The sequence below is a fragment of the Cyprinodon tularosa genome, unplaced genomic scaffold, assembly GCF_016077235.1.
Source record: "Cyprinodon tularosa strain WSP-4 unplaced genomic scaffold, ASM1607723v1 ctg221, whole genome shotgun sequence".
Taxonomy (NCBI): domain Eukaryota; kingdom Metazoa; phylum Chordata; class Actinopteri; order Cyprinodontiformes; family Cyprinodontidae; genus Cyprinodon; species Cyprinodon tularosa.
The window spans coordinates 497417-514242 of NW_024038824.1; the positions used below are offsets into that span (position 1 = coordinate 497417).

The window sequence follows — 16826 nt, forward strand, 5'->3', positions numbered from 1 at the left end:
AAAAGGCTTTTGCACTATCATTTCAATTCATGCTGTGGATTTTACAGAATGTCTCCTAATTCAAACAGTACAAACACACTACTTGTACTTTTACTTATATGATGTGTTGTATAAACCTACACAGAATCTTATTGCTTTTATTGATAACACTAAAAAATTTGATTTTTTTAAGCTGCAAAGTTTTTTACTAAAAAAAAAAAAAAAACATAAGTTTAATCTGTAGTTATTTACTTTTACATGCCCAGATCAAATCCGGTTTATTTGACTGCCTTTAAAATTAAAATAAAAAAAAACCCTGAAAGTTTTGACCTGTGAACAAAACACAAAGTGTAGTGGAAAATGGAAACAACACATTTCTGTGAAAATAGTGAAACATGGCTTTGTCATTATTTTTTAGAAACTTTCTGGTAATGGAGAGATGGGTAGTTTGTTTGTAGACAGTTGGCTGAAGGCTTTAAAGACATGAGTCTAAGGTAGATGTTCACTTGTTAGCAGGTCATCCTGTATCCTATATAAGCACATAGAAAATACTTCATTGGAAGGTTTTAGATGGAACTTCTTCATGTATTTGAAAGGCTAAGTCAAACTCCAAACTTAAATTAAAGTGAAAATCTCTGGCAAGTGTAAAAAAATTATGTTCACTGCAACCAATCCGATTCACTTTGAGCTGTTATGAATAGAAGAAAGGTCAGACCTTCAGCCGCTAGATCAGTGGTCACAAACGCAAATCCTCAAGGGCTACTTTCATCCAGATGTTTGATGCATTCCTTGCCCTACATTCCTTACTTGAATGGCTAAACTACATCACTAGCATGCAGTCAAACTCTGCAGAGCTCTGCTAATGAGCTTTTATTGATGTCAGATGTCTTAAAGCAGAGATGCATCTAAAAGTTAAAGAACACTGGCGCTCCAGGGTGGGAGTTTGAGACCTCTGCTCTAGATGCATAAAGCTAGATGCATAAAGCTTGCTCTAGATGCATAAAGCTGGTAGAGGCATACCAACAAAAGGTTTGCAGCTATAACTGCATTTGGAACCTAAAACCTTCAAGAGTCGTAGAGCAATTTCATTATAGTTAACACACTAAAGCACTACTTTATGTTGATTTGTCATAAACAGTCCATATTTGTGGCTTTGACTCTCCATATGTTAAAAAGATCAATAAGTGTGAATTAATTTGCAAAGCACTGCATGAGAAGCTTAGATAACCTGTTAAAAATACTAATGGGACTTTTTTCTTCTCTTTTTTCAGAGGCCAGAAAGCTAAAATGGGAGGCAAGCTTAGCAAAAAGAAGAAGGGATACAATGTAAATGACGATAAGTCAAAAGACAAGGATGCCAAGGCAGAGGGCGCTTCTGCTGAGGAGAGTGAAGCACCGAAAGACAAAAAAGATGAGGCCCCTGAAGCCAGTGATGCTAAAGAGGTAGCAAACGACACGGCTGCCAAAGAGACACCGGCTGCGGATGGTGAAGCGCCAAAAGAGGAAGAAAAGAATGCTGCTCCCGCCACCAAGGAGTCAGAAAAGCCTGCCTCCAATGCTGAGCCGAAAACAGAGGCACCGAAAAGCGCGGAGGCTCCTAAGGCTGAAGAGAAACCAGCTGCCCCTGCTCCGGCCAAAGAATCAGCTCCTGCCGCCACGGAGCCAGAGGCGAAGGCCACGGCACCTGGCCCTGCAGCGGAGAGCAAAGGGGAGGCCGACGCCAAAAAGACTGAGGCCCCCGCTGCACCGGCCAAAGTTGAGGCGGCAGCAACTGCCTCTCCTGACCCTAAGCCCACAGAGGCGGCGGCTCCTGCAGCACCTAAAGAGGCCGCTGCTGCACCTAGTTAAACACCAGCCGCCGAACCTCCCGCCAAGGAGGCCAATGCCACAGAGGCACCAAGCAAGGATCAAACCGTAGCAGTTCAGGATTAATGGACAGCTTCTTTTCCAAAATGAAGAAACAAATTACCTAACTCAATGATGACAAAGATTTAAAAAAAGAAAATTAAATTACTAGCCCGCCCATATTATTATAACAATAATAATAATAATTGTAATGATGATTATGATGATTTGTTGAGTAAAGAGGACTCGAGATATTTCCCACCAATGCGGATGATTATTGCTATTATTATTGTTATGTTTTAATCTATTTTTTCTGCTGTAGTATTTGAACTTTGATACGAGTCTGTGTCAACCATATGCCTTTGCCACTTCACCTTCATCTTTCCATTCACTCATAACTTATAGATTTCCCATTTTTAGCCCTCAGAAGGCCTGCATTCATGCACTCACCTGCACCGTCTATCTGATGGATGTTTTTGGGAAACCATTCCGATGGGATAAATGGGAACGAGGGGCTACAAATAATTTTTCCAAATGGATCTGCATTATATCCGACCGGGAGCTTCCAGTTTTCCCATACATTGAAACTTTACAAAGGTTTTTCATTTGAAGACTGAGAATACTGAAGCTTTAAGATGCATTTCAAAGGTTGAGTATTGCTGGCTTTGCAAATAACTGTAGATTTTTTTCACATAAACTTCTAAATTTTGTACTGAAACCCTTAGCTAAGTATATTCTAAGGAAACCAAGTGGTTTTTTAGCATTTGTAATACTTTAAGATTTTGCAAAGCCTTGCTGAAAAGACTTTTGCAATGTTCTTGTAAAGTTTGAAGCAATTCTCAGGTCTTTGAATGAAATAAACAGTAACATATACAGATCAGACATATCTAGCATTGACTTGGATGAAATTCAAGCAGTACAATACCTGAATTGTTTATACTTGCTTGCAATACTTAGACAGTAAAGTTTACTTTCTTACGAAGACACTTTGATTAGCACATACTCTATTAGGTAGTATCTTTTTAAAAACAACAGACTAAACTGGCACTCAGACATCCTGTGACTGTCTGTCCTTCCCAACCTATTAAACAAAATCCTGAGGTTGCACAAAGTGGCAAGGCTATAAGATTTTAGCAGTCTTATGTTGTCAGTTTTTTTTTTATTTTGGCCTGCAATACTTCAGAAACTTCTCTTAACATCTAAAACAACCGAAAAAAATTTTAGAAATCAGAATGTTGGCGGTTTTATCTGGCCACAAAAGGTAAATTTGAGCATTTATACACTTTACCTTACCTTAGCAGTTTGGTATTTAGAAAATATTTTGTGTAAAATATTAGAAAATGTCTGGTTTGTCAGGCATATGAACTGTCGAACATCTTGATATGTTACAGCCATTAATGAGACTTATTTTTTGCCAGTTGATCTTTAGATTATTAGGGCAATTCAAGATGTCATCCTTAAAGAAAAATTATATTAACACTTTTTTGTGGTCAGTATAAGACATGGCTAGCCTAACCATCCTGCCATGTCGGAGATACAGTGTTCCTAGCAGCTGCATATAAGAAGGCATAGCAGCATATGACTAGAAATCATTCAATTCTTTTTATTTAACAAACAAATAGTGGGCTATCAGCCTTAAGTTACAAACTGCTCTAAATGAAAAAGAAATCATGCACAGTTACTTCAAAATAAGTGTCATTATTTAATGTGCCATATGCATTGTTAAATTTGGAATTACTGCTAGAAATAACTCTGCAAAGGTGATTCTAGAGTACTTCTAATTGTTCTCCAAATCAACTATTCAAAAAAATCTGAAAAAACCCTTTTTTATTTTAAACTACTGGTACAATGTTTGGGAAAAGAGGACTCTGAAAAAGTCAAGCACTTTTGTTTGCATATTTTGAAAATCTTTGTAGCAATGGAGGAGATATTGACAAAATGAAAGAAAGCTATATTCTTAAGGAATAATCAGTGTTTCCAATTTCATATGATTTTAAATTCAAACAACATAAAACAGGAAATGTGAAGTTTATTTAACAGTTACATTCATATCTACCATCACAATAAGTTTTACTTCTGCTTGTGACTCAATTCTTGGACAAAAAGTAAGATACCAGCAGCTTAAACTCTGACCACCAAACCCTCCTCTTTCGACCTTTGCATAAATGCAGGTGTAGGTGTCGTCATCTCTGCAATCCATCTTTCACCTTTTCCTCTCCATCCATACGACACACAGCGTCTTCCTTCCAGCACTCGTTGAACCGTAGCAGAAACAAACATCCGAGGACGGTTTGTGTGTCATTTTATTACGTTATTTTTCTTCCTCTCTTGACTCAGTAAATTGCATGTCTGTGGTTGGGTGAACCTGTAGTCCTGTCTTTTTGGTCAAGTGGAAAAAAATAAAAATAAAAAAAATAAGTATTGATAATTTCTCGGTCTGCATCCATGCCAACTACGATTGATATTTTCATTCCATGTTTCACCGCAGCTATTTCTACATGTTCATTCAAGCAAACAGACAAAAAAAAAAAATGATATTGAAATTGATGCGTTACAATTATATGTACTTGTATAAATGGTGCAACAATAATAAAATGTCAGAAAATGACTTAAATATCTTGTGCAACTGAACTTTGTCCTCTAAGTCTTTAGAACATTAACTTAGCTGGTGGTCAACTAATGTGATTTAATGTCCTTTTTTTCTGGCACACTGCTTCACTTCATTTTGTAGATCAGATAGTTTTTCCCCTAAAACACAATTGTCATGGGACCTTAGCTGTCTTGCCTGAATTGCTAAGGTGTTGGATTTGAAATCCAGCTTGTTACCCAAACAAATTCAAGCCGTGCTCAACAGAAAGATAACATTCCTTTGTATTGGCGTTTAATTGTTAGTAAAGAACCATGTATATAAACACACATTTTATATAAAAAAAAAAAACTTTTAAGACTAAACAAATGAAAAAATGTTTGAGCACTATATATAAATGATCACCCAGATGCAGTGATTGGTCATTTGGTGACACAGAAGTACAGTTATATGTCCTCAGCGAAGTATAATGAGATAAGCTGATAAAAAAAACAAAAAAACTTCATAATCTGAGCTAGCAAAAGCATCTAGATACTGTATTTAAGGGACCAAAGAACAGGGCCCTGATGCATCCTATATGTAAGTATTTGTTGGATAAATGTATAATTCCAAAAGACAGAAAGGTTTCGTGGGATCCATTTAAATATGGAGGTTTAACAAACTAAAACCTAAGGTAGGAAACTTTCATAGTTTAGTCATTGCAGCTCGACTTAATGAATAGGTTTATCTGAACCCTCTATGGCAGGCGGTTTTACATTTATTAAAAGCATTCTCCTCTGTGTTGTTCCATTGGTAGATAACTAAAATCGTATTATTCCTGGTCAAAATCACATTTCTACTCGGGAGTGTAATAATGCATTTCCTAAAGTACATTTTTGCAACAGAAACTGAAATTGTCATTTTGACAAAAAAAACAACTTCAGATATCAGAGATACATGTTCAGTCATCTAATACATATCAAAACGTCTTTTTATAATAATAGTAAACATGACAAAATTATGGGGAAAGATAGTTTACTGCTATAATGGTAGTGATTCAATTTATTCTATTTAGGTGCAATAACCTGGCAGCAGGTGAAGATTAGTATAAAAGGTATTAGAAAGGAGCATAAAAATATTGTTCGAACGGGTAGGACCTGTTTGTCATCTCATGGACTGATCCTCTCTTTGATTCTGTCTTCCATTTATTACGGAATTAATTAATCTATGTGTAATCTGCGAATAATAATAGTAGTTCTTTGTTTACTGTAAAAAAGGAAAGAAAAAAAGATAATTGTGTCGCTCATATTAAACAAACCAAAAACAAAAAATCTCATATCTTGTAAACTGAGTCGTTTTTAATCACCACATTAAATCCATGTGACTGAAAAGTAGAATGAATTTGAAGTTAAACTTTAAAACACAGTTGTTGTTTTTTTTAATAGGTAAATTTTTTAACCAACCAAATTGTGGGTTTACTGTTCTGATTAAAAACCTTCATTAACAGAAAAGCAAGAACAACTGAATCTTGCGATGATCTCAGATGGCATAAGTGCAAATTCACAACAGAAGTCACCTCAAGTCACTTTACAAATCAACCAGATCATACAGTCAAATTGATTTAAAGTTTTGTATCCAAGGAAAACCAGCTGATTGCATTGACTCGAAGAAGAGGAAAAACTCCCTTTTAACAGGAAGAAACCTCCAGCAGAAGCAGTGTGTGCGGCCATCTGCTGAGGCCGACTGGGGTTCAAGAAGACAGAAGCAGAGATACATAAGACAGCTGTAAACCAGCTCCACAGGCGACCCTGTCCAGGAAACACACAGCCATGCAGACGAGCACCGAGCTAGCTCCCATATCAGAGGATGAAAGAGAGAACATATAGTTAGTCACAATGAGAGAAACAGGACTACACGGAGGAATAGGCCGAGTTCCAACATCTACAGTATAAACAAAGGTGTTGATGGCAGCAGCACAGCTAATATTTCTCTCCAGAAGCTACTATGAGAATAAGAAGAGAGAACATAACATTAGAGATTGAACTAACAAATTCTGCATAATGGAGGAATAGAGACAGAATTAAGCAGAATAATGAAAAGGGGACCTTATATCCTCCAGCGGTCTAAAAGCTGGTTTATGCTCAAAACCAGGTCGTCTTCATGTGTGTCGCATTTAACACAAATATGCCCCCGCCCTTCCGCAGACACTCTGGTGCACCTCTCCAAAATTGTAGGTGACCGCAGACAGTGCTGCAGACAGGAGGCCTTTGATTGGTCAAAGCTACATCCGCTTTACATTATGCCTATTTCCTGTTTGGTACCTTACCGGCTTGTTTTGTTTATATGACCAGCTTGAAGAGTGATGTGTGTGAGAATGCTGGGACCCTTTTTCCACCTGGATCCCCGCTCTTTTTTTGCCCTAATGTCCCTCTGTTGTCACACAAACTTGTCCCTTGTGTTTTTCTATTTCCTCACCGCCTCTGCCTTATCTAGACCCACAGCTAGTTCCTGATTGTCCCTCTTGAGTTGTGCTGTGGAATAACATAGCGCAGACCACGCTTAAAACTTGGACAAAAATCTAAAATATCTGCGGCATACCTGCGACAAGCTCACTGCGACACATTGCTGCGGGAGTATAACCAGCCCTTTAGCCTATAGCAGCGTAACTATAGAGATAGCTCAGGATAATCTGAGCCACTCTAACTATAAACTTTATCAAAGAAAGTTTTAAGCCTACCCTTAAAAGTAGACAGGGTGTCAGCTTCACAGACTAGAACTGGTAGTTGGTTCCACAGGAGAGGATCCTGACAACTAAAAGATCTGCCTCCCATTCTACTTTTAGCAATTCTAGGAACCACTAGTAAACCTGCAGATTGAGAGCGAAATGCTCTGTTAGGAACATAAGGAACAATCAGATCTCTGATATAAGATGGAGCCATTGGCCATTTAATGCTTGTGAGAAGGAGGATTTTAAACTATTTTCTGAATTTAACAGGAAGCCACTGAAGATAAGCTAGAATAGGAGAAATATGATCTCCTATAATTTCCCCCTGGAATTATTAAAGTATGTCTGATTCTGATTCTGATATGGAAGCTGAAACTTCAATCCTCCTCCTCTGTTCAGTAATGCCTTTTCTATTTAACAGAGAAAGCTACCTTTAACCCTCTTTCAAACCATCTGTCTTCTCTGTGCAAAATCTAAAATTTTCCATTGTCAAACACATGTCTTTTATTCTTGAGGTGCCAAAAACTACGAACTCTCATACACTGCGCCATGCGTTTGTGTAGCTGTTGTTGGGTATTTCCAGTATAAGAGTCTGGACTGCATAAACAACACCACTCAGCTTTAGTTTGGAAGTTCTGTCTTTGGGATGAATCACCTTTTCTCTGAGTGTGTTGTTGGGTGTGAAATTCAGCAGTATGATATGTGCAGAGAAGATCCTAGTTAGTTTGTCCGAAATTGCTAACAAATTGGAATTACAATGGCTCTGTTCAAAAACCTGGGCTGCATCCTCCGAGAACGCGGTCTACCTAGACTGGATCCTACGAAGTCTGTGAAAATAAGGAGACCGGAAGAGTTCTGGCTGTGAATTCAAACAGGTCTACACTTTGGCGGGTTTTACCGCCATATGCTCTGTTGCTTAGCAACTGCGAATGTTGACACAAAAAGCAGAAAAAGAATAAACACCAAAATTTTCAAAACTGTTTGTTTATTTATTTATTTTTTATTGTAAAGTGAACAAGGACTACCAAGAATCCAGAGTGGAATAAATGTTCCAATCACCAGGAGCAGGAACAAATAAAATCAAATGTACGTAATGATATAAACCTTAGTCAGTTAAATAACATGCTGCTGTCATGTTGCACATCTCTGATATTGCTGCTATTTTCAAATATCCATTACTGTAAAAATGTCCATTGCTGGATATTGGTTATTTATTTCCCAGTTTTATATTGTTAAAACACTTTACAGTATTGTATTTTTTATATTTTAACTCTTATATTATTTTATTCTTATAAATTTTTCTAAGGTCCACATTTGTGTGACCATTTCAATATTCTTTCTGCTGCTGTAAATTTGCCCATTGTGGGACAATAAAGGGATTTTCTATTCTATTCTATAAAAGGGGTAGAAAGATATAAGCAAATCTAAACAATGTATGTATAAAAAATATATCTGCAAAATCCCTAATATTCAACAACAAAAAATACTTTGTTAAGCATATTGTGCAAAACAGCAATAAAAAGATTAAAATCCTATCAGATTTATAGTCCCCACACTGCAGATATATTAGAATCTGTCTTTAAATTACAGCCAAACCCATTTACACAGTAACAGATAAAATCAAACATTACCGCCACATATCTGACTCAATAACCATTAAAACAAATATTTTCATTAATCTCAGACGGAACTATTCACACACTTGTATTATATTAAACTGAACTTCCAATTTTCACCACTGTTCGGCGCCAAGTAATCTTTCCTCTGATCACGGCTTGCTTGGTCTCGCAATGAATCCTGGGATATCCAAGGATAGCGAAGATACATCGGACCCGTCTTTCAAATCGGGCAATAAGAAGGACGCATTTTAAGGACGCATAACAAGGACTCTTGGAATCCGACCAGACCTCAGCGATGACGTAATCGGCCTTCGAATCTGGCCTTCTAAGGATGCGTCCTAGGTTTTCGAACAGAGCAAATGTTTTGGTATCACTCTGTTTTCATTGCAGGGTATTACTTCCTGCTAGTTTTAAAAGCCTGCAATTAAAGGCCTGTTTTGTGGTCGCCATGACCTGGATGACTAAGAACTGACACGGGCACTTTACTGTTTGCTTTTACTCAGCAGTGTGAACAAGGTTGAAGGTTATATATGTGATCTATGTGATGGGGGAGAGTCAGTGGTGGACGTAGTGAAAGAAAGCAGAGTCAAAACTTGGACAGTTTTCAAAAGCTTGGTTGAAGCACCATGCAATTGACTTTTCAAAATCTATGAATCCTAAATCATGGAGAGATTGCTGCAAAGTCAACCACTCAATGTAATCGGCTTGGTTTTCTTAGTGAAGAAATACTGACTCAAATAACAAAATGAGCTAGACTGTTTTAAAAGTAGGATCTCATACTTGGGTGTATATAAAACACTGTCTTTGAGATTTGTAACAATTTTATTTAAAAATAATTTTATAAGGTGCATTGAAGTGATGTGTTTTGAACAGCCACAATATAGTTCAATTGAAGTAAATTAGATTGGATCTAATAATTGTTATACACACCAATTACTAAATGCAATTAAACAATGTCAGGTTATGTGAACATTTAACATTGTGGGACACTGACCTTTAACACAATCTAAATATAATAAGAGAAGTATGCTACTGATAGTCTTAAAGGAGGGAAAAGTTGTATTACTTTAAAAGTAATTTAATCTGTTGAAATTCAAAGCTTTGCTATACACAGTTTGCTTTCTTAGAGCCCTTCTGAAGCATTTCATCAAATAAATGTTAATATCTGAAACGCAAGGTACAAATGTTGCTTTTCTAAGGTGGTTAAACTAAACCCAGAAGCAGAAGAAATGTATTAGGAGGAAACGCTTTACTGGCACTGTGCTTAGTTGTTACTTCCGCATTAATTCTCTCCTTTTTAAATATTAATTAAAAAGAATTTTGTTTCCCACCAGTGGATTTTATGCTTTATTTAAGCGATGAGTACATGCACACTTTTCAGATTTTATGTTATTTTCCTTTACGTATTTTAATTTACACAATTCTCTGTGCTGGTCTATCAAATAAAATAATGAAAAAGTATATCGGGACATTGAGGTTGTAACAAGATGAATGTCTATGAATATATACGTTCCTGACAATAATCTTTCCAATGCCTTCACCTATATGGTTGAGCTACTGGCCACCACTCTGTACATTCTGATTCGGTCACTGGGTTCATTCAGTTGAACGGGTTCATATAAATAAAATATTATTACACACTCTGAAAAGTCCTACAGCCCCAGCAGAGATATAACTTTACCCACCACGAAAGAAAGGAAAATATTGATGTGAGCAGAGGAATGAGGTTAAACCTAGGCAGCGGAGTCTTGCCAAACATTGATGATTGATGTCTCTATCTCTATCACCCCACCCTCCCTGCTGCAGCGACGTCGGAACAGTTAATCATGAACTTAATCTTACTAGTGTGATTTATTTCTGTTCAAATGCCATTTGTCAATCATTAATATCATTTTCACATTTTTGGACTACAGGCTAGATAAAGAGGACCCAGATACAGAAAGAGGAACTGAACGCAAAGCATGCTGTTCCCTCGAATAAAACCAACTATGTAAACAAGGATCAGGCCATTTTTATACCTATATTTAAGCATGCATATGTTTTTAAAAGTCAGTTGCTTTGGTTGGAAGCACAAAAACATGAATAATTATGGCTCCAACCAGTTATTTTCTATCAGTCAGACATGGCAAGCCTAACAAATAACTCTTTCTCATGTAAGAAAAGCATTACTATAATAGGTCTTTTATTTAAGTACAATCAAAAAGTAGATATGCAAAAATAAATGAATACCTTAGGCAAAAGTATACATGTATCTGGCAAAACCCCTACTTAAGTTCTAAGAAAATGTTTATTTCTAACATCTGATTTAAATTATGATGATTAAATTAGAGGGGGATAAATATAAAATAATCCATCAAATTGATGTATTTTAAAGAATGCATTTTGAAACTGTAGCAAAAAGAAAATACTATAATAAATTGTTGTCAGGTCTAAGCACCTAAAACATCATACATACACTATATTGCCAAAAGTATTTGCTCACCCATCCAAATTATTGGAATCAGGTGTTCCAATCACTTCCATGGCCACAGGTGTATAAATTCAAGCACCTAGGCATGCAGACTGTTTTTACAAACATTTGTGAAAGAATGGGTCGCTCTCAGGAGCTCAGTGAATTCCAGCGTGGAACTGTGATAGGATGCCACCTGTGCAACAAATCCAGTCGTGAAATTTCCTCGCTCCTAAATATTCCACAGTCAACTGTCAGCTGTATTATAAGAAAATGGAAGTGTTTGGGAACGACAGCAACTCAGCCACGAAGTGGTAGGCCACGTAAACTGACGGAGCGGGGTCAGCGGATGCTGACGCGCATAGTGCGAAGAGGTCGCCAACTTTCTGCAGAGTCAATCACTACAGACCTCCAAACTTCATGTGGCCTTCAGATTAGCTCAAGAACAGTGCGCAGAGAGCTTCACGGAATGGGTTTCCATGGTCGAGCAGCTGCATCCAAGCCATACATCACCAAGTGCAATGCAAAGCGTCGGATGCGGTGGTGTAAAGCACGCCGCCACTGGACTCTAGAGCAGTGGAGACGCGTTCTCTGGAGTGACGAATCGCGCTTCTCCATCTGGCAATCTGATGGACGGGTCTGGGTTTGGCGGTTGCCAGGAGAACGGTACTTGTCTGACTGCATTGTGCCAAGTGTAAAGTTTGGTGGAGGGGGGATTATGGTGTGAGGTTGTTTTTCAGGAGCTGGGCTTGGCCCCTTAGTTCCAGTGAAAGGAACTCTGAATGCTTCAGCATACCAAGACATTTTGGACAATTCCATGCTCCCAACTTTGTGGGAACAGTTTGGAGCTGGCCCCTTCCTCTTCCAACATGACTGTGCACCAGTGCACAAAGCAAGGTCCATAAAGACATGGATGACAGAGTCTGGTGTGGATGAACTTGACTGGCCTGCACAGAGTCCTGACCTCAACCCGATAGAACACCTTTGGGATGAATTAGAGCGGAGACTGAGAGCCAGGCCTTCTCGTCCAACATCAGTGTGCGACCTCACAAATGCGCTTCTGGAAGAATGGTAAAAAATTCCCATAAACACACTCCTAAACCTTGTGGACAGCCTTCCCAGAAGAGTTGAAGCTGTTCTAGCTGCAAAGGGTGGACCGACGTCATATTGAACCCTATGGATTAGGAACGGGATGTCACTTAAGCTCATATGTGAGTCAAGGCAGGTGAGCAAATACTTTTGGCAATATAGTGTACATACAGGGAAAGAAAGAAAGCACAGAGACAATTAATTTAGTTACTCGCGAGGAGAATAGGAAGGAGACTGCAGAGTTTACAAATCTCCAACCCACTCTGCAGTCTTCAGCTTTCTCCTTGCCATTTATTGAAGAAAATGGGATGTCCCTAATTACATCAGCTGAGGTTTAACTAAAGGGAAAAGGGGAAACAAAAGGATCTTACTTTAAACCTCAGCACATATGTTAAAACAAAGCATGTGGTTGTTTTACAATTGAATTGTTCCAAGAACACATGTTTAGAAGAAACATGTGATGGAGGCTGTTCAGGTCTCTTTTACAACCCAGCATGTGATAGAGGATGTTCAGGCCTCCTTCACAACCCGTCCGTTGCATGACCTTTATCTGGAACAATCTTAAGCAAGAGTTAATAAAAGATGAATCAAACATTATACATCATAATAGTTCATTAGAACACAACCCATAAAACACAAACGGAGTATAAATAAAATATTTCTAACAATTGTAGGAGAAGATACATATATTTCTTTATCATCGTAAAACTGCATAAATGAATTTGTACAGTAGGTTATATACAACTGTGCTTAAAAATTTACAAAGCCTTCCGATAAAGACAGAAGAAAAGCAGCTGCCAGTAAAATTAATTCAAATCTGCAAAAGTAAATTATAAAAAATGTAATTCATGATTTTTAAGATTTGTGATTTTTCACAAAGCAGATTTACTGAACCCTCTAAGCTTTGTAAACCTGAAATCAGGGAAACTTTGTTTCACTAAGAGAGTTTACTCAACCTCTGTTTCTGTTACTATAGTAACATTCTCCCCATAGTTAACCTGGTCGGTAGCAGGTTTTGTCCAGACAGTGTCCTCTGTCTCTACTCTCCTAAGAGCCAATCGCAACATTTTATTTCTTGATTTAGTCAGGAGATTTTGACAAAGTTTAGTGCATAATATAAAAAAAAATAATTCACTAGTTCCTTTAGAGACGTTTGGTTTTAAAAACAAGCATTGCATGTTCTTTTGACGAAGATCTTATTAAATCAGCATTTTTTTCACTGAGAATTATGTATTTTTAGGGAGAAGATTCAACAACTCACTTCACAGGATATAAGATGTATTTGTTTTTGGTTTGTTTATATGAGCGACATGCAAATGTTTATTTTATTTTATTTTTTTTACAGTACGTGAAGAATGACTGAAATGAGTTCCGTGGAGGAAAAATTATTTACCCTAGGGTTAGGATTAATTCAGTGATAACAACCTACAGAGCCTACTGGCACAGTCTAAAGCCATTCTATGGAAATGATAACTGCTTATAATGACCACATATTGCAGCTGATGTGGATGTTATCACACAAAACAGCCACTTAGTATTTAATGTGTAATGAAAGACAGAATCAAACTAAGGAGGAACCCATGAGGTTACGCACAGGTCCTACCTAATATAAAAAAAAACCTTTTAGACTTCATCTTCACCTGCTGACAGGTTATTGCACCTAAATAGAATACATTGATCGACTACCATTATAGCAATAAGCTAGTTCTCCAGGCAGGTAATTTTTATTTTCAATAGTGTGAATAAACATGTATTCCTGATATCTGAAAAAAATACTTTTTCCCTTGTCAAAATGACAACTTCAAAAAAATTACGTTCTTCTCTTCTAGAATAAACATTCTGGATGTCTATAAATAAATTTAATATTCCATACTCCTATTGTTACTGGTTTTCATTTGTATTATTTTGACTATGAAGAAATGTATTTCAGATATCATAAATGCATATTCAGTCAAGCTGATAATTGTCAAAATGGCCACTTAAAGGTGTAAACATTACTATGAATATCAAATTTAATTCTTCTTTTTTTTTTCTAAAATTCAACTTCTGTTGTGAAAATGTAATTTAGAAAACCTACTGTTACACTTCTGACCAGGAATGTGATTCTGACTAGGGAGAATTCTATTTTAGGGATTTATAAATGGAACAACTGAGAGGAAAATGCTTTTAATAAATGTAAAAACGGCCTGCTTCATATAAACCTATGCATTAACTCGAGCAGCAGTCTTCTTCTTCGCCAGTCTTCCTTTCCCATACTAACTTTTCATACTTGTTACCCACACGTATAAGTCTGAGTGGTCCTACTTAAGAGATGATTAGACTAACCCACAGCAGCTTTAATGAAAGCAGCTTCGGGTTAGTTTCTGAGTTACCAACGTTAGGCTAGATCAATTCAGAGTTGAGGATTTGAGTTTGAGTTTGTTGAACCCTGTTTATTTAAACAGACCCAAACAGGGCCGTGCAGAGACCACTAAAGGGGCAGGTGCTCAAAAAAAAAAAAAAGGGCACATCTTATCGCATTTTAGGACAGAATATTAACAAAGTCACATACAGGTGCTGGTCATAAAATTAGAATATCATGAAAAAGTAGATTGATTTCAGTAATTCCATTTAAAAAGTGAAACTTGTATATTATATTCATACATTACATACAAACTCATATATTTCAGATGTTTATTTTGTTTAATTTTGATGATTACAAATGACAACAAATGAAAATCTCAAATTCATCATATCAGAAAATTAGAATATTACTGAAGACCAATAAAAACAAAGGATTTATAGAAATGTTGGCCAACTGAAAAGTATGAACATGAAAAGTATGAGCATGTACAGCACTCAGTATTTAGTTGGGCCTCCTTTGGCCTGTATTACTGCAGCAATGCGGCGTGGCATGGAGTCGATCAGTCTGTGGCACTGCTCAGGTGTTATGATAGCCCAGGTTGCTCTAATAGTGGCTTTTAGCTCTTCTGAATTGTTGGGTCTGGTGTATTGCATCTTCTTCTTCACAATACCCCATAGATTTTCTATGGGGTTAAGGTCAGGAGAGTTTGCTGGCCAATTAAGAACAGGGATACCATGGTCCTTCAACCAGGTACTGGTAGCTTTGGCACTGTGTGCAGGTGCCAAGTCCTGTTGGAAAATGAAATCTGCATCTCCAAAAAGTTGGTCAGCTGCAGGAAGCATGAAGTGCTCTAAAACTTCCTGGTATGTGGCTGCGTTGACTCTGGACCTCAGAAAACACAATGGACCAACACCAGCAGTTGACATGGCACCCCAAACAATCACTGACTGTGGAAACTTTACACTGGACTTCAAGCAACGTGGATGAAGTGCCTCTCTTCTTTTCCTCCAGACTCTGGGACCTTGATTTCCAAAGGAAATGCAAAATTTACTTTCATCAGAGAACATGACTTTGGACCACTCACCAGCAGTCCAGTCCTGTTTCTCTTTAGCCCAGGCAAGACGCTTCTGACGCTGTCTGTGGTTCAAGAGTGGCTTGACACAAGGAATGCGACAGCAGAAACCCATGTCTTTCATACGTCTGTGTGTGGTGGTTCTTGAAGCACTCACTCCAGCTGCAGTCCACTCTTTGTGAATCTCCCCCACATTTTTGAATGGGTTTTGTTTCACAATCCTCTCCAGGGTGCGGTTATCTCTCTTGCTTGTACACTTTTTTCGACCACATCTTTTCCTTCCCTTCGCCTCTCTATTAATGTGCTTGGACACTGAGCTCTGTGAACAGCCAGCCTCTTTAGCGATGACCTTTTGTGTCTTGCCCTCCTTGTGCAAGGTGTCGATGGTAGTCTTTTGGACAACTGTCAAGTCAGCAGTCTTCCCCATGATTGTGTAGCCTATAGAACTAGACTGAAAGAACATTTAAAGGCTTTTGCAGGTGGTTTGAGTTAATTAGCTGATTAGAGTGTGGCACCAGGGGCCATCAATTTTGAACCTTTTCACAATATTCTAATTTTCTGATATGATGAATTTGAGATTTTCATTTGTTGTCATTTGTAATCATCAAAATTAAACAAAATAAACATCTGAAATATATGAGTTTGTATGTAATGTATTAATATAATATACAAGTTTCACTTTTTAAATGGAATTACTGAAATCAATCTACTTTTTCATGATATTCTAATTTTATGACCAGCACCTGTAGCTTTCAGAGTTTAATGAACAATGATAAATTACAAAATTGTGAGACATACAATCAAAGCTAAGGGAAATCTCTACATAGAACATAGAACTATGCATATGTAAAATATTTTATTAGTAATTTCTTTCTGCAGGTCTATTTTCTTATAGGAAAGTATTACAATATTCAAACCTGCAATTTAGCCAAAGATGTCTTTACAGAATTAAACTGTTAAAATGCATACAAGGGCACAATGCAACCTTTTAGTGTACTGTAATCTATAAAAAAGAATGTATGCCTGGTTTGCTGTACTGACAGTGGAGATGGAGACAGTCCATTCAGAAAAGCAGAGCTGCTGCATCAAACTTTAACGTGGAACTGCAGAAAAAAAAGAACAAAAGCAAACATTTTAT

The 16826-nt window shown here is 37.4% G+C and overlaps 1 protein-coding gene across 2 annotated transcripts in view; it reads left to right on the forward strand.

Annotated features, from left to right (window-relative positions):
• The window catches only part of basp1 (brain abundant, membrane attached signal protein 1), a 62207-nt gene extending 57769 nt beyond the window's left edge, over window positions 1–4438 (forward strand). For both annotated transcript variants that reach the window (XM_038286157.1, XM_038286158.1), the window contains one exon: window positions 1251–4438. In XM_038286157.1, the coding sequence (XP_038142085.1) occupies window positions 1267–1827 (561 nt within the window). In that variant the 5' untranslated portion in view covers window positions 1251–1266 and the 3' untranslated portion in view covers window positions 1828–4438. The remainder of the gene's footprint in view (window positions 1–1250) is intronic.
• Window positions 4439–16826: the final 12388 nt, after the last annotated feature.